The sequence below is a fragment of the Microcaecilia unicolor genome, chromosome 3 (assembly GCF_901765095.1).
Source record: "Microcaecilia unicolor chromosome 3, aMicUni1.1, whole genome shotgun sequence".
Taxonomy (NCBI): Eukaryota; Metazoa; Chordata; class Amphibia; order Gymnophiona; family Siphonopidae; genus Microcaecilia; species Microcaecilia unicolor.
Window position 1 is genome coordinate 291,163,691 of NC_044033.1, and position 22,017 is coordinate 291,185,707.

At 44.5% G+C, this 22,017-nt stretch overlaps 1 protein-coding gene across 3 annotated transcripts in view; it reads right to left on the minus strand.

Moving 5' to 3' along the window:
* Positions 1-13,048: 13,048 nt before the first annotated feature.
* COL2A1 (collagen type II alpha 1 chain) overlaps positions 13,049-22,017 on the minus strand; it is a 308,500-nt gene continuing 299,531 nt past the window's right edge. For all 3 annotated transcript variants that reach the window (XM_030198168.1, XM_030198167.1, XM_030198166.1), the window contains one exon: positions 13,049-14,736. In XM_030198168.1, the coding sequence (XP_030054028.1) occupies positions 14,590-14,736 (147 nt within the window). In that variant the 3' untranslated portion in view covers positions 13,049-14,589. The remainder of the gene's footprint in view (positions 14,737-22,017) is intronic.

Here is a 22,017-nt window from a genome sequence, read left to right on the forward strand (position 1 = left end):
CGAAGAAGCATCGTCATCGGTCTCCTTCGACCGCGAGCTCTGGGGCGTCGAAGGATTCGGCACCCGAGAAGTGTCAACGCTGGGAGGAGCGCTCACCCTCCATACAAGAGGTGTCAGTGCGTTGATCTTTGGACAGCCCGGTACCGCCTCCCAGGCCTCCACAGATTCTGACGCCAACTTCTGCACTGGCCCCACAGCCTTCCTCAACGGTCAGGGGGAGGTTAAAATTTTTTCACCAAAGGTGGCCTCTCATAACCTCCGATCAGTGGGTTCTTCAAATAGTCTAGCTAGGATACTCCCTCAATTTGATTTCCACACCTCCAAATTGCCCACCGGGAGCTCAGTCCTTCAGCTTCCAGCACAGGCAGGTACTTGCAGAGGAGCTCTTCGCCCTTCTCAGTGCCAATGCGGTCGAGCCCGTTCCACCAGGGCAAGAAGGATTGGGATTCTATTCCAGCTACTTCCTTGTGCAAAAGAAAACAGGGGGGATGCGTCCCATCCTAGATCTAAGGGGCCTGAACAAATACCTGGTTCAAGAAAAGTTCAGGATGGTTTCCCTGGGCACCCTTCTTCCCAATGTCATGGCCACCAAAAAGACTGTCTTGAGAGTCACATCCTTCTCAGAAGCTCACCTAAGTGGCTTGAAAGGCGAGCACTGAAAAGCCTTCAACTGTTACGTCCCTCACCTGAATGGCGGTCCGCGTGGCCGATTCGCCGCCAAGCCATGTCCCAGCGGTGATAGCCGGCCATGTGGACTGTTGGCAGTAGTCTAGTGGGGTCCGATCCCGATGTCGCTCCGGCCGAGGACACGGGTCCAGCTGATTGATTTGGCCGGCCACGTGATCTAGCGGTGTTCCGGAAGCCACGCCGGTTTCCCTTGCAGGTAGCTCGCGTGGCTTGGTCACATGGGATTGGCCTCCTTTCCTGAGGTTCCACCTTTTCCCTTACAGGCACCAATCTGGAGCGTTCCCTGCAGCTGCTCGTGGTTACTGCTGATGTGGGGACTACTTAAGGCCTGCAGTTCCCTGCACACCTTGCTTCGGCTTCTATGCTTATAGAGGTTTGGTGCTCATCTCGTGCGCTTCACTGCTTGACTGGCTTATCGTTACCTGACCCTTGTACAGAATCTGGTACTTCTCGCTTGCTGCCTGCCCTGATCCCTGGACTGTACCGGCTCACCGCCTCGCTTCTAGCCTGGTCCGGGCGGCCCAAACCCCATCTGGTTCCCGAAGTCCTGGTGGCCACCTGCACCTGGGGGCTCAACCCCTGGGGAATGGTGGTTGCTTCCCAGGTGAAGCTAGGGGTTGTCCGGCTGCCTGACCAAGCGTGGCGCGACTCTACACACTGTGCTGGAGACCATGGGGGGGAGTTGAAGGAGAGAAATGCTGGACACGGGGGGGGGGGGGGATTGAGAGGGAAGGAGGGAGGAAGGGAAAAAGAGATGCTGGATGCTATATTTGGGGGGGGGGGGGTATGGAATGGTAGGAAACCATTGGGGCAGGGTTGGAAGTGGAGCACTGGGGGCAGAGCTTGGGCACCCCCAAACAAAAAGGCATTCCGCTGCCTCTGGATAGAAGCTTATTAAATCATAAGTGTGATGGAATGGTTTAATATGTGACAGCTACTTAATCATTCGAGAAACACTAAAACAATACTCCATGAAACAAAAAACTGGCATATTGAAAACAAATCATAACACACAATTAAGCTGTGGAATCTGTTCCTGAAGGACACAATCAAGGCGAGTAGAGGGATTCAAAAGAGGTTTGTATAAGTTCCTGGAAAAAAAGTCCAATAAAATATTATTAGCTGGTTAGACGAGGGAGAGTCATCATCCCAGAAAAGAACTATAAGAAATTGATCTAGTTTTTGGAATCTGCCAGGTACTTGAGACCAGGACTGGCCACTGTTGGAGATAGGATGCTGGACTCGGACCTTGGTCTGACTCAGCATGACTTTTCTTCTGCTCTTATTTAAATGCAGTCCCCTGGTCATGTACAATCTCACTTTCTCATCTGAGCCCATCTTGTCTCCCCCATCATGTATTCTCTGCAAAACTCTCTCCCCAAAATGCACTCTCTGACAACCCTATTTTAGCCATCCTCAACTCCATCATCCTGCCCCCTAGGTCTCCAGACCAGATCTCACCCAGTCTTGCTGTGAGAACTTTGGTAGGTCCTTCTCACTCACATAGGTCAACTGCTGGCTCCCAAGCCAAAGTATAGATTGGATGTCCCCATACCTTTCCGTGAAAGGAAATGCCCAGGAACTTAAAGGTAGTGAATTGGCTATTATACTGTTGTTTTTATTTTTATTTGGCTCATGCCTTTGCATTAGTAGCTAAAGGCAAGTTACATTCATGTACAGTAGGTATTTCCCTTTCCCTGGAGGGCCTAAGTGCTAAGGGGTCAGTATTCAGCAGGACATATCCAGGTAGGAATGACTCCTACCTGAATAAGTCTCACTAACCAGGGCCTTACCAGAGTTTCAGCACCAATAGCTAAATAATGCCTCTGAATATCCAGTCAGACCGCCTTGGTACTATCTGGGTTGTACTGGGCCAGTCTGGGATCAGAGCCAGGAGTTACCTGGCAAGCGGTGATATTCAGTCGGAAACCAGGGAAGGGTTTTCCTTACCTTATCTGGTTACCTATCCAGATATGGGTCTGATATTGCTTGTGTCCCAATAAGTAGTGGCAGCCAACCTATACCCAGTCAGTATCTGGATTCTGGCACTAAATATTCAGGTATAAAAAGGATATGGCAGTCAGTGTTAAACAAAAATGTGCTGACTGCATATGGGGGGGACAGTTCTCTTTCCTTTTTCAGTCTATTCTTTTGTCTTTCACTCACTTCTTAGTTACCCCTTTCCATCCTCTATACTCACCCCCCTCCCAAGCACTGATCTACTCTCTCTATAAATAATAAACTAAACTCAGACTGTCATTTCCTCACCAGTTCCAACACCTTCCCTGTGACTCAGCCCTTCCTGACATCTGGGTATGGGTTTCCTTAAGGTATGGACATCAAAGACAGGACAGTGAACGTTTGTAACAAATAGACAGAAAAGAGTAGATAGTACTTCAATGAGACCACACGCTTGTTCTCCACTCTCCTTCATCAACACCAATACAACAGTTCCTAAAGCAAGGCACTGTAGCTTTTGGGAGATTCTTATAGCAGATATGATTTCAGGCATCTCCATTTCTGGTCCTGAATATGTTGCGGTGCTATACGTTAATATGCATGAATGTCCATCCTTTGATGTAGCTCCAGCCACGCCTCAGGACCACCCCTGACATGCCTCTTTTGGGGACATCGGAGCATTGATAAGTCATGGACATTCACTGTTGCTCTTTTCTAAAATAGCAGCTTGGACATTAATGATGGCCATCTGGGCCCATTTGGACATACATATGTCAAATTTGGTTTCTAAAATGAGAGCCTTAATCATCAGAAGGTCTACAAAAGGAAACCTAAAGAGTACAGCACTTCAGACAAGTAGAAGCTGTGCCAAGTGGCTGAAGACAGAGATCCAGTGTACTTCGATTTTGTGCCCAGCCATGCACCCTTCGGGTTTCCCATCTTTTTATACATTGCTTGGGTCTATTTGTGAACTTAGGCATGTGTTCTCTCCTCCATGGACTCAGCTGCAGAAGGATAATTGTAAAACTAATTGTGCTTTGTGTATGAAAGATGTATTTAAATTATATTGGTGAACATCTCTCAAGAATATATCATAAATGAAGAGGGAAATAGAAATGAAGTGGAATTTGCATTCTCTCTAGCAGCTGTTGTGCTTTATTTTCTGCCTAGATGTAAACTAATTTGTTTCATTTATTGAGCTTTAAGAGGGAAGTCTGGAGAAATATACTTTGGAAAAATAATAGGATTAGTTGGTATTGCTCAGAAAATACATTTCTTGTTTTTAATGCTTTAATAGTAAGAAATATAATAATTTTAACAGTAGGAGAAGAAAGTGTGAGGTTGTGGTCAAGGTAGAAATTATGTTATAGCAAAGGCATATAATATGGACTTTGTGGTCATCTAAGACACAAACAGAAGTATAGCCTTGGAAGCAGAATAAAGAGAAGGGTACAGAGAATATAGAAATGGAGAGAAGTTGGAAAGGAGGATTGGGAAACTGGAGAGAGAGTAACAGAAAGAGGAAATGGCCTACATGTCAGGAAGGGCTGAGTCAGTTGCAGATTCAGTTTCGTCAGAAACCGAAGATCCTGGGTTCGGTTGGGCTCTAGTCTGTGTTAGGCTGCATGTACTCAATCATCAGAGATTTACCTTTGCTTGTTTGATCATTCCCACTTTGTTTTGTTTTTCATACATAATGAAAAGCTACTTCCCTCTTCCCTCACACACACATAGCAAATACCTCCCCCCCCCCCCCCCCCCCCCCAACCTCTTGGCTTCACCTCCTGGCACATCTTAATCTCACAACCATTCCAGAAAATAGCTTATTTACACTGATAACAACCATCTCCTCTCACAGCTCTTCTTTTGCCTTAGCTTCCCTATTGGTCACTTTCCCTGTCTTAGGATGTAGTAGGACAATACTGTAAATATTATACCAGGCCCTAGATCAACAGTACAGCTACTGATGAGAGACTAGAATAAGCTGGATTGCTACAGATCGCTACACGAGAACTAAACACTAACCGAATCCTTCACTACAGTCACATGTGCAGAATAAGAGACCATATTAGAAAGACAATAAATTAGAAAGAAACAGGCAGACAAAAACTGGCATGGAAATGTCTAAGGAAGCCAGACTCTATAAGCAGTGTAGTACTGGTAAATGAGAAATAGAAATGCCTTTCTTTCTATAGGCTACAAAATACAAAAATAGAAAAATGCACTTTTTTCCAAAGCTGATGCATTCCAATTCCAAAATTTTTAAATATTTTTTTCTTTTCTACCTTTGTCTTGGAGCCAGTCCCTTTTCCACTCTTCTTATGTGATTCTTCTCCTAAATTCTCTTTTCAACATCTTTCCATTTCTTATCTGTCTTCCTGCCTTCCCATTGTCCCCTGTTTCTCTTTCCTTTTTCAGTCTATTCTTTTGTATCCCACTCACTTCCTACTTCCCTTTTTCCATCCTCTATACTCACCTCCTCCCAAGCACTCATCTACTAACTCTATAAATAATAAACTAAACTAAATGCCGACTGTCATTTCCTCACCAGGTCCAGCATCTTCCCTGTGACTCAACCCTTCCTGACATGTAGGCCATTTCCTCTTTGTTACCCCCTACCAGTGGTGTACCTAGGGTAGCTGACACCCAGGGCTGGTCATTTTTTAACACCCTCTTCCAAAATCCAGTACTAGGCATGCCGAGAATACAAAACACTCAGGACCTATAGAGCAATTTTACCATACCATAAGCAGTCATTTCTATGAGTCACACAAGGAAAAGGAAAGCATCTTAAACACTACAGTGAGCACTAGAACATCAATTCACCTATTGTAAAACGAAAACAGACAGAATAGTACAGATCGTCGATTCTGCACAGTCAATGCCAATTGAAAGTAATGTCTTTTTCACAAACACAGATACACCCTAATCCACTATAGAACAAGTAATAATAAACTTTCTATTTAGACAAAAATTAAACTGAACCCCCAAGATGCCAGACTCTGCATACAATGCAACACCACAGAAACAGAAAATGTCCCCCAGTACTGTAAAGACAGCAGATGTAAATTTGAAAAAACTAACAAGTACCAATCACCACTTTACAAATTAACAAATAGAAATAAAACAAATATAGAAAATAAAATAATACCATTTTATTGGCCTAATACATTTAGCTTTCAGAGGCCAAAACCTCTGTCCTCAAGTCAATACAGTATAGTGCTGTTACAGTATCATATCCTGACCTGAGGAAGGGGGTTTTGTTCTCCGAAAGTTAGTCAAAATGTATTAAAATTAGTCCAATAAAAAGATTACCTTTTTTACATGTTCTATTATAAACATTTATTAACACAGCTACAATATTTATTTATTTATTTATTATATTTGTATCTCGTACTTTCCCACTAAAAGCAGGCTCAATGCGGCTTACATAGTAATAGGTAACACAGAATTTTGTTATGTAAAGTAGGAAATTAAGTATAACATAATAATAGGATGGATGGGTAGTAATAGGATGGATAGGTAGGTAGAGACAGGTGATAGAGAGAGGAAGGTAAGGTGGGAGATTGACCCAGACTCTGTCGTTTTCTCTTCAGTGTATGTAAGGTAGATGGGTTCAAGAGATTAATCGGGGTCTTTTGGGTAGGCTTGTTTGAATAGATAGGTTTTTAGTGCTTTTCTAAATGGTAGGTGGTCATGGATTGCTTGGATAGGTCTACTTTATCCTAAAGCAAACAAATAAAAATATATATTTTATTTACAGTTTGTTGTCTCTGGTTTCTGCTTTCCTCATCTTCTTTTCACTGTCTTCCTTCCATCCAGCATCTGTCTTCGTTCTCTCTCTGCCATCCAGTGTCTGCCCTCTCTGCTGCCCCCTCCATCCAATGTCTGCCCTCTCTCCCTGCTCCTTCCATCCACATCTGTCCTCTATCCCTGCTCCTTCCATCCACCATCTGCCCGTCTGCCCTTTCTCTCTCCCCCTTCCATTCACTGTCTACCTTTTCTATCCCTTCCATCCACTGTCTGCCCTTTCTCTCTGCCCCTTCAATCCACCATTTGCCCTCCCTCTCCCATCTATCCAGGGTCTGCCTTCCCTCTCGCTCCCCCTTCCATCCAGGATCTGTCCCCTCTCTCTGCCCCTTTTTTTCAGCCCCCAGTTCCAGCCCCCTTATCCCACCAGTCCCCCATTTCAGCCCCAGGCCTGTTCTCCCACCAGTCCCGAGCTTCAGCCCCCAGCCACTTCTCCCTGTCCCCTTTTCAGCCACCAGTTTCAACCCCAGCCCTTTTCTCTCACCAGTCCTGAGCTTCAGCCCCAGTCACTTCTCTGTCTCCTTTTCAGCCCCTGCCCCTTTTCAGCCCCCAGTCCCAGTACTAGCCCCCTTAACCCCTCCTACCCTCCTTTTCAGCCCCCTGTTGCAACCCCCTTCATCCACATGCCTTGCATTAGGGCCCCCCTTTTCAGCCCCAGACCCATTCTCCCACCTGACCCAGGCATGCCCCATTTTCTCACCAGCCCCAGGCATGGCCCCTTCTCAGACCCCAGTTCCAGCCCCCTTCTCCCATCCCACCCTAGTCCCTTTCTCCCACCTGAGAACCCCCTTCCCACCTGAGAACCCCCTCTCAGTCTTCTCCCATCTGAGAACCCCCCCGACCCGACCCAGCTCAGTCGACAGATGACAGCCCTCTTCTCCTACCACCACCCTGCCTTAAAAAAAACCTGTGAAGCGGTGTGGCAGGCAGCGCCTCACGTCTGCCCTGCTTGTAAAAGAAGCAAATCTCCTCGTCATCGTCGGGCCTTCCCTCACTGTGTCCCGCCCTCGCGGAAATAGGAAGTTACCTCAGAGGAGGGCGGGACACAGTGAGGGAAGGCCCGATGACGATGAGATTTGCTTCTTTTACAAGCAGGGCAGACGCGAGGCGCTGCTTGCCACGCCGCTTCACAGATTTTTTTTAAAGGGTGGGAGCAGTGGGAGTGGAGCACCCCCCCCCCCACTTGCTGACACCCGGGGCGGACCGCCCCCACCGCCCCGCCCTTGGTACGCCACTGCCCCCTATCCAGTTTCCGAATCCTCCTTTCCAACTTCTTTCTATTTACATATTCTCTCTGTCCTTCCATAGTCCCATCTCTTTACACTGCTTCTTAGGCTCCCCCCATCCCCATGATCCTTCTAGCCTTCCCCCTGTGTCCCTCTTACTCACTCGCTACAGATTCATCACCCCGTCCCTCTCTCTAGAGATGCTTCTTTTCTTCTTTCTTTCTCTCTCTCTCTCCGTGGAGGCTGTTCTCTTTCTCTCCTCACTAGAGACTGCCCACCCACTCGATGTTCTTTCCACAATTCTCACCCCCTCCCACTCACTAATTTACTCCCAACCCACTAGAGGCACTTCCCTCCCTCCAGAGGAGTGTTCCCCTCTCCCTTCACATCTACTCCATCCCTGTATTTCTCCCATCCTGTTCTTCTCTCATTCCTTTCAGTCCCTCCCTTTGTTCTTCTGGAAGATTTTCCCTCCTTTTCTTCCCTTCTTTCTTGCATCTGCCTACCTATATATTATCTCTGATATTCATTTTCCCTGCTTTTTATTCTTCTTGCCTCCAGCATCTACCTCTCTGCTCCTCCAGCTTTCATGGCACATGCCCCTAAATTGCTCCCCTCAATCTCTCTGTCCTTCTCTTCCTTCTCACTCTCCCATCAACCCCTTCTTTCACTGCCATCCTCCAGCATCTGCCTCTTTTCCCAGCCCTAGCATTAGACCCTTCTCCCAAGATCAGCACCCTTTTCCCAACTCAACCCCCAGTCCCAACATCTGCCACCATCAGACCCCCTTCTCCCAGCCACAGCCTTGCATCAGCCTGTATCCCCCTTCTCCCAGCTGCATCAGACCCTTCTCCCAACTCAAATACCAGCACCAGCAATACCACCATCAGCCCTCATCTGCCATAATCGGCCCCTTCTCTCATCCCTCTAGCTGAATCATAAGACCTCCCAACTCAACACCCAGCATCAGCCTCCTTCCTCTCCTAATCTATCAGTTTCCTTGTGTTTCTCTCTCCTTCTCCTTTCCCTTTCCCAATCCATCTTTTCCCGTTTCTCTATTCCTTCATTCTTATCCAGCACTACTCTCCTCTCTTGTCCCTCTGACCTCTCCCCTGAAAATATAGTCTTGTATCATTCCTCTTCCTCCCGTCCCCCAAGTGAACCACCTCTTCTGTCTCTCTGTGTCTCCTGTTTTCTTCCTTCCCCTCCTATTTGGTCCAGTAGGATCTTTTATTTCTTTCCCTAACTGTACAGGGCAATTCTCTCATTCCTCCTACAGGTGGTCCATCATGATCTTCACTTCTCACCACCTCCCTGTGGTCTGCCCCCTTCACTCAAACGTTCATCTCAGCTGTACCATGTTTCTGCCATGACAGTGTCTGTCAGCCAGGTAAACAGCAATCCACCACAGAGCCTGCTCAGGCGTGCTACACATCACTGCTGGGCCCTGCCCACATAGCAACAGTAAGCTATCAACGACAGGGGTGGGACTTGGCAGCGATATGCAGTGTGTCTGAGTATGAGGCTCTATGGTACATTGCTGTTTACCTGGCTGACAGACGCTGTTGCTGGAGAAACATAGTACAGCTGAGAGGAAGGTTTGAGTGGAGGGGGCAGACCACAGGGAGGTAGCAAGAAGTGAAGATCATGATGGACCACCTGTAGGGGGAATGAGAGAATTGCCATTCAGTAGGAATTGTGGCTTCCCCAGCAGGAGATGACCCGCCAATGACTTGGCAGGCGTGCTGATACTCAGATCAGTGCCCGGTTGCTCAGTGTATAAAGTTATGACAGCTGCTAACTGGCTAAGTAATGACTCCTCTCAAGTTCTCTCTCCCCCCAACCCTAGACACCCCCGATCTAGCTGGCTAGAGAATGGCCAGTTAGCAGTGATATTCAGTGGCACTATTCAATTAAGGGCTGCTGAATAACAGCTGCCGGCCAGCTCAGTGGGATTTAACAGGGCAGGAGCCTCTCTACCTGGTTAAATCTGTCTGAATATTGACCCCATAAATTACAAAAATCTAGTCTGCCGATCCATACCAAGTTCTCAGCTCTGCAACCCATTCCTCATCCTTATAGATCTTCTATGCTTGTCCCATGCTTTCTTGAATTCAGATACAGTCCTATCTCCGCCACCTCCACTGGAAGGCTGTTCCATGCATCCACCATCCTTTCTGACAAGAAATACTGTATTTCCTTAGATTACATCCGAGTTTATCCTCTTTCACTCCTATCCCATGATTCTTTGTTCCAGAGCCTTCTTTTTGTGCATTTAGACTGTGGAGGTTTTTAAATGTCTATTTTATCTCACCTTTCCTCAGGTTATACATTTAGATCTTGAAATTCTGTTCCCATATGCATTATGATAAAGATTATTGGCTATTCTAGTAGCCACCCTTTACAATGACTATTCTGTGTATATCTTATGAAGGTGTGATCTCCAGAGGCCATATTCTCTCCATTGTAGCCTCTACTCATCCAATGCAGCCAAGTATCCTTCTAGTTTTTCCCATTGCTTTAGCTACCTCTTTGGCCCCCTTAAGATCATCAGATATGAGAATCTCACAATCTAGATTACATTGTTCTCTTGTGGGGTTTTTTTTGTATTTCCTTTTTTTTTTTGAAAGTCCATATGCATGATGCTGTTTTTTTATTTCACATTAAGGGGCAAGTTATTTTGCCACACCTTCACAGGGTCCCATTTTATGCAATGGTAGCCCACATTGATAACTTCCACCTAAATTTTAGCTGTCATAATCTACACCATTCCTCATTTACTAAAGTATTGACAAGAACCAGATCAAAGGCTGATCCCTGCAGCACACCAATGGTAATGCCCCTTTCTTTAGAATGAACTCCATTTACCATGATCCTTTTATCATCTCACACTCAGACAGTATTTTACTTGGTCAGCCACTTCAGGGCCCATACCAAGGATGCTCGGTATATGTATAAGTTGCCCAAAGGAAAAAACAAAAGGAGAAAGACCCCCCCCCCCCCCCCATGTAGGGTGCAATAAAAAAGTAAAAGTGGGGGTGGCCCATAAACTTTCCAACAACAACAAAGAGACAGCACCAGAAGGTCAAGAGATATAAATATAAAAATGGAGAATCACCAATGTTAGGCCCAAGGGCACTGTAAAACAATAATAACCAGGAGGTCCACTGTTATGTCATAGTGCTCCAGCATAGACCTCCTGGTGATTAACTTGTTTTTATAGTCCTGAATTGATTTTGCACTTTTCTGCTTACTGACAGGCATGACCCATGACCTACATAGCTAAAAGCTCAAACTTCATCTTTCTGTATTTTTGCTGAGAGTTGTAAATGCAAGGTCACACTGTACTGGCAAAGAGTGCTCTTCCCCCTCCCCTGACAGAAGTGGTGCCACGGACTCTAGCTCAGACACGGACATTAAGAGTATGTTTACAGTTTGGGAGGGAAGAAGTGTTGGGGACTTAGATAACACAGTGATAAGACCCGGGTCCGAGGGAAATTCTTGTAACGGAATAGCTCTGCAATCTTCAGTAAAAGAACCTTGAACTTATTTTAAGATGCTGAGTTTTATAAACATTATTCTGTATTCTGTAAACAATAACATAAGACAGAATTTGGCTGATGTTACAATAAATTTGGCTGACATTGCAAGTTGTACACTGGTTGGGAGGGAGATTGATGCTCCATCCACTGTAATAAGTGGCTGTGGTACTGAATCTAGTCAGAGGAGGAGATGATCAACAGAATAACTTTTTACAACAGTGGTCTCTCTCCCTCTCATAACAAATTGCTATGGCCAGATTTCTTTGCCTTTTGTTACTTTACCTTTCTTTGCCCAATTACTTTATCTAATTGCTCTGTCTCTAATTACTCTGTCCAATTACCTAATTATTCTGTCTAATTACCTAATTACACTAATTCCTTCACCTAATTCTCTAATTCCTTCACCTAATTCCCTAATTCCTTCATCTAATTCCCTACCTAATTCCCTAGCTACTTTGCCTAATTGTTTATTGCCTAATTAGATTATTGTCTAATTGCTTTATCTTATTGCCTTGTTATTATCTGTACTGGAATAAAGACTATCCCTTTGGAAGGAAAATAGCTTCTGTCCTTTCTATCACCCCTTACCTCGGGGGTGGTTGGTCCATCATATCTGGGGTGGCTGTGAGGAGGTAGAAAAACCTTATTTGCCCCATACTTCCAAATTGTATATTTCCTATGGTATGTAGATATATCAGAGAAATAATTCCCACATAATCATGGTCCTCACTGATACTAGGCTGTCAGAGGAGGCCCTAACAGACTTCACTATAAACATACCTCTTGCGGCCTAACATTGATGATTCTCCAATAAATTTTTATATTTTTATCTTTTGACCTTATGATGCTGACTTTTTATTATATATATGTTGCTTCAGACCCTTACTGAATTATAGTTGCCCTGTGTGACTTGCCCACTGGTGCCCCCACTCCACCAAACCTGCCCACTTTGCCACTGCGAATGAGAAGTGTCTAGGATCAAATTTTGCTCCCTGTGTAGCTGCATGAGTTGCACAGCCCTTGGTATGCTGCGGAGTTGACTGTTAGATTTTTATTCACAGCTTTTTTAGGGAAATGGGAACCACAAGTCCACAGATGCAATGGCTGAGACTGTGCATGACACAGAGTTGTTTGGTAATCTCAACAGGGGTAAGAAAGTAGAAAATGTTCAGGCGGGAGAATGGGAGATGTTATAAATGAGTTTTCAAGACTACATAAGGTCAAAATCTTTCATCCTTCTATTGGTTCGGTAAACACACTAAATGTTTCTTCTTGTATTCCATCAGTATTTCCTTTTCATTCTTTTCCTTTTCTTTTTCCGTTTCTGATCCAGCAGTCTCCTCTTGTTCTGCTTCCATTGGATTACAGTACCATGAGCCTTCATTTGCAAGTAGCCATTTTTTTTTCATAAACATCCCTCCCCTCACTTAGCTCAGCCATTGCACTAACTGTGTTTCCCTCCAGAGTCCAGCAGACGTGAACCCAGAGTATGGCCAGTAGCTGCCACCTTTGAGCACTGGCTGAGATGTCCTCCCTCGAGAGCTATTAATGATGCTTTAGCAGCACCTCCAGCACCAGATGGCCTGGAGAATGGAAGATCAGACACAGGAATCAAACTCTGGTCTTCCATATGCCAAAGCTACTGAGCTGGTCCAAATTAACATTTGTATTCCTGTAAAACTGGGCACAGGATGTGAGTTACTCTCACAGCTCTCTCGTTTCAAACGAACCCAAGTACTGTTTGAAGGGAGATTATTTTAAACATGAAAAAGAAGCATTATAGTACTTTTAAATTAACTTTTCTTTTTTATTTGTGTTGTTTTGTTTTTGTCATGAAATATCCCAGATAAAACATCATTCGACAAAGATTACTTCATAGGATAAAAAGGAATACAAATAAAATAATTTCAAATGTTGTTGTCTATTTTTAATAGAAAAAGCTTTCTACCTTTATTGCAGAACAATAGAGAAGATGTGTGTATGGCTGGATGATGAAGAGGATTATTTAACAAGTTGGGTCTTCATTGGCCATGGCGCTGTTTGCTACCACATTTAAACTCACTATTGTAAATTTATTTTTTAATCTAGTATACATTATATAATTTTTTAATTGATTCCTTTCATACACTTCCCCTAAGCAATTGTTGCTTATCGTTGTTGCAGACACGATGATGGACTAGGTAAAACTTTGTTCTGGCACAGGCTTGACACTTCTTAAATGTCTCTCTTGTTCCCTCCACAAAAGGCCTAACTGCTTTCCCCCTCACAAGTTTATAGCAAAGAGGTTGTTTCAAAGCAAGATTTACTAAGATATTAGAACAAAATATGCTAGAACAACAGATTAGTTAGAGAGGAATGGGCAGACCAAGTAATTCTTCAGGTGATACCTTTTATGTTTGCATGGATTCCTATACCGAGTCTTTGAATGATTCCAACCACTTTTAATCTGGTCTATTTTATCCACTCTTTCTTAAACCTCCACTGCTACAGCTGTGAAATATTCCCAAATCGTGCTAGCTGACTCTAGTAATTCCTGGGTTCCTCTTGTCTTCCTAAACTACCCCATGGAAGTAAGAATCCAGAAAACTGTCTTAAGCACCTTTTTGTCAAAGTGGGAGAAGTAAGAAAGGAGAAATGAAAGTGATTTCCCTTCAGGAAATTCTGGTTCCTTAATCTGTTTCTGTCTAATCCATTCACCTTCAAGACTTCATTATTTTTTGGTTGTATACTTAGCGCGAAGTAGTTTATAATCAGGGTAGGATTTTTACATTTTTATTTTGCCTTAGACTTCCTTTATCTTGGTTGAAAGAAAGCAAAAACAGAACACGAATGTACAGGAAGAGGTCTGTTAGTCTTAGAAGTGTGGACGTTTTCAACAAACTCTGTAAAAATGAAACCCAAAATCAGCATGTACTTTCCAAAAGGTTTATATCAACTGATGTTAAAAAAATACAAAATTGTTTTACAATAGCACCATTTTTGTTCATATGACTATACACAGTACTCCTGTTGATACACAATGGAAAGAAGAGAACAGGGATAGTTAAATTTGCACTTTTGCATTTGGGATTTTGGGATGGGGATGGGGATGGGGGACTTTAAACATACCAATTAGATTCCCTACTCCATCTGACCCATTGATCTTACAGAAAGACAATAAATAAATAACACCATGATTTTATTTCGCAGTCTGCCCGGTGCTGGCCTTAAAATCCAAAGTTCAGGTGAGTGGATGATTAGAATCACGGGACAGGTTCAGCCATTCAGTGCAGAAATCCTAGGAGTGACTGTAAAGTACTCAGGTCTTTCGGGTTATCTTTATTTTTATATGTAAATGGGCTGGATTTTTGTGTTGAGTTTAGTTTTTATAAAAAGCAGACTGGGCCAATGTCAACGCCAAATTCCTGGTCAGCTCCGCCAATATCCATAGGTGCAATGTCAATGATGGGTAGGCGTGATGTCTTCTGCGTTCGATATTCAATCACTGTCTTACCCCATTTGCCAGTGTGTTTCTATGACAGAAAGAGGAAAAAACAAATAGGTAAGAGCATGCCAGGCTATGTATGACTTTACAAGTGGAAAATGAACAAGCTGCCATGTTTGAAATTGCTAGGTGACCTTATGCAGTGACTGCTGCTCTCTTTGAGTTTCCCTAGTAATGAAAAATAAGTATCTTGTAGCCATAACCCATATAAAATGGCCGCTGTTTAACGGGCTTAACTACCGTCAGCTCCATATACCATCGCGGAGCTGATCCATTGTTTGGATGTATACTGGCCCGATTTTGCACCTACCGGGTTCGTTGGGCACCGCAGAGGTTTGATTTTCTCCTCAATACCTGGTTCAGACCAGAAAATCAGAGGAGCGGTTTTCTTTTTCCATCTTGCTTGTTGTGTCGGTGGTCCGGTTACATCGGTGTGGCAGTTTTGGGTCCAGGAGTGCCAGGACCGGCTCCCCACGTCGTGGGAAGCTGTTGGTTGGCTCTTTCCCGGTGTTTGTTCGTCCCAGCTCTCCCTCAGCCTTTCAATCGGCATGCTTCGGTCTGTGATGGTCATCTGCGCTGCTTGTGGCTGGCTGCTGTGCATTGAGGCCTTCATCACGTTGGGGAGATATACTGCGCATGGCTGCATCTTGAGGGGGTCTTGCCTCCTATTGAGTCACCAGATGTTGCCTTTGGCTCCTGTAGTCTTCGTCCTCTGTTCCTCAGCAGTGTTATTGCTGGACCTGTTGGCTGCTGTCATCTGTCTCCGGTGGCCGCCTCCACTCTCCAGGCTGCATGCTGCTTTTTCGGCACTTTGTCACGCCTTGTTGGGAGCTGTTCCAGCCACTTTGATACATCTCAACGCCTGGCTTTCCACAGTCCATTTTAGACTCTTTTCCCTTCCCTTCTTCCTCTGTTCCTCTACCTCCTCTCCTCTCCTGTCATTGTAATTGTTTTCTCAGTTCATTGTAAACCGCTTTGGGGCTGCTTTCAGTGGCAAAAAGCGGGGTATAAATGTTCTAAATAATAATAAATAAATATTGATTCTGGAACAAATTGGACTCCTTGCAGGCTGTGACACCATTTATTAGTCCAATGTAATAATTATTCAAAAAAGACACTGCACACTAGCCATCAAGAACCCACAGGTTCTTCCTTAAGCCGTGACGATACTTGTTGTTTGAACACAGAAGAGAGGGAATCCAAAGGTGCGAGAGGAAATGCAAACAACCACAAGGAGCCTTCAAGATATGGGATGTCTCACCTGTGCTTTATTAATCAGACCTGACATGGTCCATGTTTTGGCTAGAAATGCCTGTATCAGGGGTCTAATGGTGGTATCAGTATCCAAAGAAAACAATCATCCAGTGGGGGTAAACACCTTTTGTCTTGAAAAAGACATATTTACTGGGCAAGAGATGCCAAACAAAAGACACGGGACCTAAACAAAACTTTGAAAAGCTTCCTGCATTGAGAGATGCCGTATTAGTTCCCGTGTCTTTTGACTTGGCATCTTTCGTCCAGTAGATTTGTTTTTTTCAAGACTAAAGTTGTTTATCCCCCCTAGACGACTGTTTTCTTTGGATACTGATACCACCAATTAGACCCCTGATGCAGGTGTTTTTAGCCAAAACATGGACCATGTTTCGTCTGATTAATAAAGTACAGTTGAGACGCCCCATATCTTGAAAGCTCCTTGTGCTTCTTTTGGTTGTTTGATAATTGTTATTTGGACAGGTGTTATGCTAGTTTATGAAGAAGTTGCAGAACCTATACAGAATCCAGTTTGGCAGAAAAACAGACACACAAATCATTGAAAGCCTTCAGTATACATGTGCAATCGTTAGTAGGGCATCAGCTACTAGAGGTTCCTACCGTGGTTGCTTTTACTTAGTTAGCTATTGACTAAAGACTTTATCTGCTTCAGTTTCCACAAAGTCTGTTAACATTTTACTAGATTTTAAAGTTGAAGATTCAAGGTTCAGCTTTATTCATTATACTGCAAATGTTTGGTCCAATAGTTTCCTTCTGCCCCTTGGGCCTCCAGTCCAATTGGAAGCAGTGTCCATTGAGCTATAGCTCCATAAGCTTTACTCAGTCAGTGTATGGACTTTCATCACCTAACACTTCATCACTGAGACACTTCATCACCAAGCCAGTTTTACCATGTGACACTTCATCATATACTCAAGCTAAATGTATTCAAATTATATGCATGGAGCAAATGGGAGGGGGCATGCCAGCATACATCCACATCTGTTCTTTTGTGCCTAAATATGAGTCTTACTAAAACTTCTTAAAAATAAAATTTTCACAAGGCTCATATTAAGGTGCAGAACAACGGCATTTTCATCACTTAGTGGTGCTCATGATCTAGTGCAGGGGGTAACGATACGAGGGCCGCTTGATAACAGTGATCATAATATGATCGGTTTTGATATTGGCATTGAAGGAAGTGAAACTAGGAAATCAAGTACGCTAGCGTTTAACTATAGAAAAGGTGATTACGACAAAATGAGAAAAATGGTGAAAAAAAGACTGAAAGGAGCAGCTCGCAGAGTAAAAAACTTGCATCAGGCGTGGATGCTGTTTAAAAACACCATCCTGGAGGTTCAGGACAAATATATTCCACGTATTAGAAAAAAGGGAAAAAAGACTAAACGTCAGCCGGCGTGGCTAAACAGTAAGATAAAGGAAATCATTAGAGCCAAAAAACAATCCTTCAGAAAGTGGAGAAGAGAACCAACTGAAAGTAACAGGATAGATCATAAGGAATGCCAAGCCAAATGCAAAGCGGAGATAAGGAGGGCAAAAAAGGACTTTGAGAAGAAATTAGCGTTGGAAGCAAAAATACATAGTAAAAACTTTTTTAGATACATTAAAAGCAGGAAACCGGCCAAAGAGTCGGTTGGGCCGCTGGACGAAAATGGTGTTAAAGGGGCGATCAAGGAGGACAAAGCCGTAGCGGAGAAATTAAATGAATTCTTTGCTTCGGTCTTCACCGAGGAGGATTTGGGGGGGACACCGGTGCCGGAAAGAATATTTGAAGCGGGGGAGTCGGAGAAACTAAACAAATTCTCTGTAACCTTGGAGGATGTAATGGGTCAGTTCAGCAAGCTGAAGAGTAGTAAATCACCGGGACCTGATGGTATTCATCCCAGAGTATTAATAGAACTAAAAAATGAACTTGCGGAGCTACTGTTAGAAATATGCAATCTGTCCCTAAAATCGAGTGTAATACCGGAAGACTGGAGGGTAGCCAATGTTACTCCGATTTTTAAGAAAGGTTCCAGAGGAGATCCGGGAAATTATAGACCGGTGAGTCTGACGTCGTTGCCGGGCAAGATGGTGGAGGCTATTATTAAGAATAAAATTGCAGAGCATATACAAAAACATGGACTGATGAGACAAAGTCAGCACGGATTTAGTGAAGGGAAGTCTTGCCTCACCAATCTAATGCATTTTTTTGAGGGGGTAAGCAAACATGTGGACAATGGGGAGCCGGTTGATATTGTATATCTGGATTTTCAGAAGGCGTTTGACAAAGTGCCGCACGAAAGACTCCTGAAGAAATTGCAGAGTCATGGAATCGGAGGTAGGGTATTATTATGGATTAAGAACTGGTTGAAAGATAGGAAGCAGAGAGTAGGATTGCGTGGCCAGTATTCTCAGTGGAGGAGGGTAGTTAGTGGGGTCCCGCAGGGGTCTGTGCTGGGTCCGTTGCTTTTTAATGTATTTATAAATGACCTAGAGATGGGAATAACTAGTGAGGTAATTAAATTCGCCGATGACACAAAATTATTCAGGGTCGTCAAGTCGCAGGAGGAATGTGAACGATTACAGGAGGACCTTGCGAGACTGGGAGAATGGGCGTGCAAGTGGCAGATGAAGTTCAATGTTGACAAGTGCAAAGTGATGCATGTGGGTAAGAGGAACCCGAATTATAGCTACGTCTTGCAAGGTTCCGCGTTAGGAGTTACGGATCAAGAAAGGGATCTGGGTGTCGTCGTCGATGATACGCTGAAACCTTCTGCTCAGTGTGCTGCTGCGGCTAGGAAAGCGAATAGAATGTTGGGTGTTATTAAGAAGGGTATGGAGTCCAGGTGTGCGGATGTTATAATGCCGTTGTATCGCTCCATGGTGCGACCGCACCTGGAGTATTGTGTTCAGTACTGGTCTCCGTATCTCAAAAAAGATATAGTAGAATTGGAAAAGGTACAGCGAAGGGCGACGAAAATGATAGTGGGGATGGGACGACTTTCCTATGAAGAGAGGCTGAGAAGGCTAGGGCTTTTCAGCTTGGAGAAGAGACGGCTGAGGGGAGATATGATAGAAGTGTATAAAATAATGAGTGGAATGGATCGGGTGGATGTGAAGCGACTGTTCACGCTATCCAAAAATACTAGGACTAGAGGGCATGAGTTGAAGCTACAGTGTGGTAAATTTAAAACGAATCGGAGAAAATTTTTCTTCACCCAACGTGTAATTAGACTCTGGAATTCATTGCCGGAGAACGTGGTACGGGCGGTTAGCTTGACGGAGTTTAAAAAGGGGTTAGATAGATTCCTAAAGGACAAGTCCATAGACCGCTATTAAATGGACTGGAAAAATTCCTCATTTTTAGGTATAACTTGTCTGGAATGTTTTTACGTTTGGGGAGCGTGCCAGGTGCCCTTGACCTGGATTGGCCACTGTCGGTGACAGGATGCTGGGCTAGATGGACCTTTGGTCTTTCCCAGTATGGCACTACTTATGTACTTATGTACTTATCACCTTAAACTGACACTTGACCACCACAGACATTTCATCACGTATTCAAGCTAAATGCATTCAAATTATACGTACAGAAAATTTGCAGCAATTGAAATGGCAGCTTCTTCGTGTGCATGTCCAAAGGAAACTGAAAGAGCCAGAATACATTGGCACCTGTTCTTTTGTACCTAAATATGAGCGTCACTGAACACATCCTAAAGCCACACACACCTGATTCTTTTTCCTGTTTTATCTACACAGCAGGGGCGTAGCTACGGGTGGGCCTGGGTGGGCCCAGGCCCACCCAATTTCAGCCCAGGCCCGCCCAGCGCCAGCGCCAGCTCCCATTGCCGGCCACTGCTGCTTTCCTAATGAGCAGCAGGGCCGGCGCTACAAAAAGAAGAAGCGCTCAGCTGACTGAGCTGAGCGCCAACGCGTCGCTAAGGACGAGAAAAAATGTTTTTAAAAAAACGCGGCACTGCAGGGCAGGCAGCCTCGAAGCATTGGCTGCTGGCTCTGCAGGCTCCTCCCGTCTCTTACATCACTGCCCCTGTAGCGAAGCAGGGGCAGTGATGTAAGAGACGGAAGGAGCCTGCAGAGCCAGCAGCCAATGCTTCGAGGCTGCCTGCAGTGCCGCGTTTTTTTTTAAAAACATTTTTTCTCGTCGGGTTAGCGTTGGCGCTCAGCTCAGTCAGCTGAGCGCTTCTTCTTTTTGTAGCGCCGGCCCTTCTGCTCATCAGGAAAAGCAGCAGTGGCCGGCAATGGGAGCTGGGGCTGGTGAGCCTGAATGTGGGAGAGGGAAAATGGATGGCAGGATGGGGAGAAAGAGGGAAAATGGAAGGATGGGGAGAGAAAGAGGGAAAACAAATGGGAGGATGGCAGAGAAAGAGGGAAAACAGATGGGAGGATGGCAGAGAAAGAGGGAAAACAGAAGAATGGGGAGAGAAAGAGGGAAAACAGATGGGAGGATGGCAGAGAAAGAGGGAAAACGGAAGGATGGGGAGAGAAAGAGGGAAAACAGATGGGAGGATGGCAGCGAAAGAGGGAAAATGGAAGGATGGGGAGAGAAAGAGGGAAAACAGATGGGAGGATGGCAGAGAAAGAGGGAAAATGGAGGATGGGGAGAGAAAGAGGAAAAACAGATGGGAGGATGGCAGAGAGAGGGGAGATGGATGAAAGGATGCAGAGAGAAAGGGGAGAGACTGGAAGGATGTGGAGAGAGAAGGGACACTAAACAGAAAAGGGTAGAGAGATAGACACTGGTTAGAAGGAGGGAGAGAGACATTAGATGGAAGGATCAGGAGAGAGGGTAGATGGGTGGAAGGATGGGGAGAAAGAGGGAAGACGCTGGATGGAAGGGTAGGGAGAAAGAGGTGACACTGGATGGAAGGATGCAGAAAGAAAGAGGGGAGGCTATTGGAAGGATGGGGAGAGAGAGGGGAGACACTGGAAGGATGGGGAGAGAAAGAGGAGAGCTGCTGCATGGAAAGGGGGAGTAGTGAAAGATTGGAGAATAAGAGGAAGGGGCATGGGGAGAACAAGGGTGAGAAAAAGATGAAAAGCCATAAGTAGATGAAGGAAATTAAAGAATGGATAGTAAGAATGAATTAAATCTGGACACAGAGAGAGGCAGAAAAATATTGAAGAAAGCAAAGAAAAAGGAGAGAAAAATGACAAATGGCCAGGAAACCCTGGCAGAAGAGTTAAGCGAAAATGAAGGAAAGCAGAATCTAGAGACTGGGAGCAACACAATGAGAAAAAGTAAATGGCCATACAACAAAGGTAAAGAAAATAATTTTATTTTTAATTTAGGATAAAGTAATATGGTGTTAATAAAGTTTCAGAGACCAATACTTCCTTCCTTAGGTCAGGAGAGGATACCGTAACAGCATTATACTGACCTGAGGCAGGAGGTTTTGGCCTCTGAAAGCTCACTGAAAAGGATTAGGCTATTAAATAAATTGTCTGAAATCTGATGCACTGAAAAGCAGCACTTTACCCTGTGTGACAAATGCATCTGAGTGTGACTACATTTTGCTGGGGGGGGGGGGGGGGGGGGTAGAGAGAAAATTTTGTGCCCACCCACTTTGGGTTCAGGCCCACCCAAAATTGGCAGTCTGGCTACGCCACTGCTACACAGGCCTACAAGATGCTACCTCGCTTCCTCCCCTCACCTTGTTCCCATCCTCCCTAACCCAACTGTGATATGTGCTATATAATTGCCTGCTGGTAATCAACTGTCATGGTTTTGATCCTTCATCACCTTTGTGCGCATGTTTTCCATTATATTAACTGTGCATTATGTAATATGTGCTATTTTAAATGTAAATATCTTTCCTCAATTTGCTACGCATATAATTTGAGTACATTTGGCTTTCTGCGCATGATGAAGTGTCGACGTGCCCCCCACATTTGAAGCACGTTTTCCGTACATAATAATTTGAATGCATTTATCTTGAATATGTGCTGAAGTGTCATGTGATGAAATGTCTACCGTGGTCAGGTGTCAATTTAAGGTGATGAAACTGTTGTTCTTCTGTACCTAAATATGAGCCTCCTG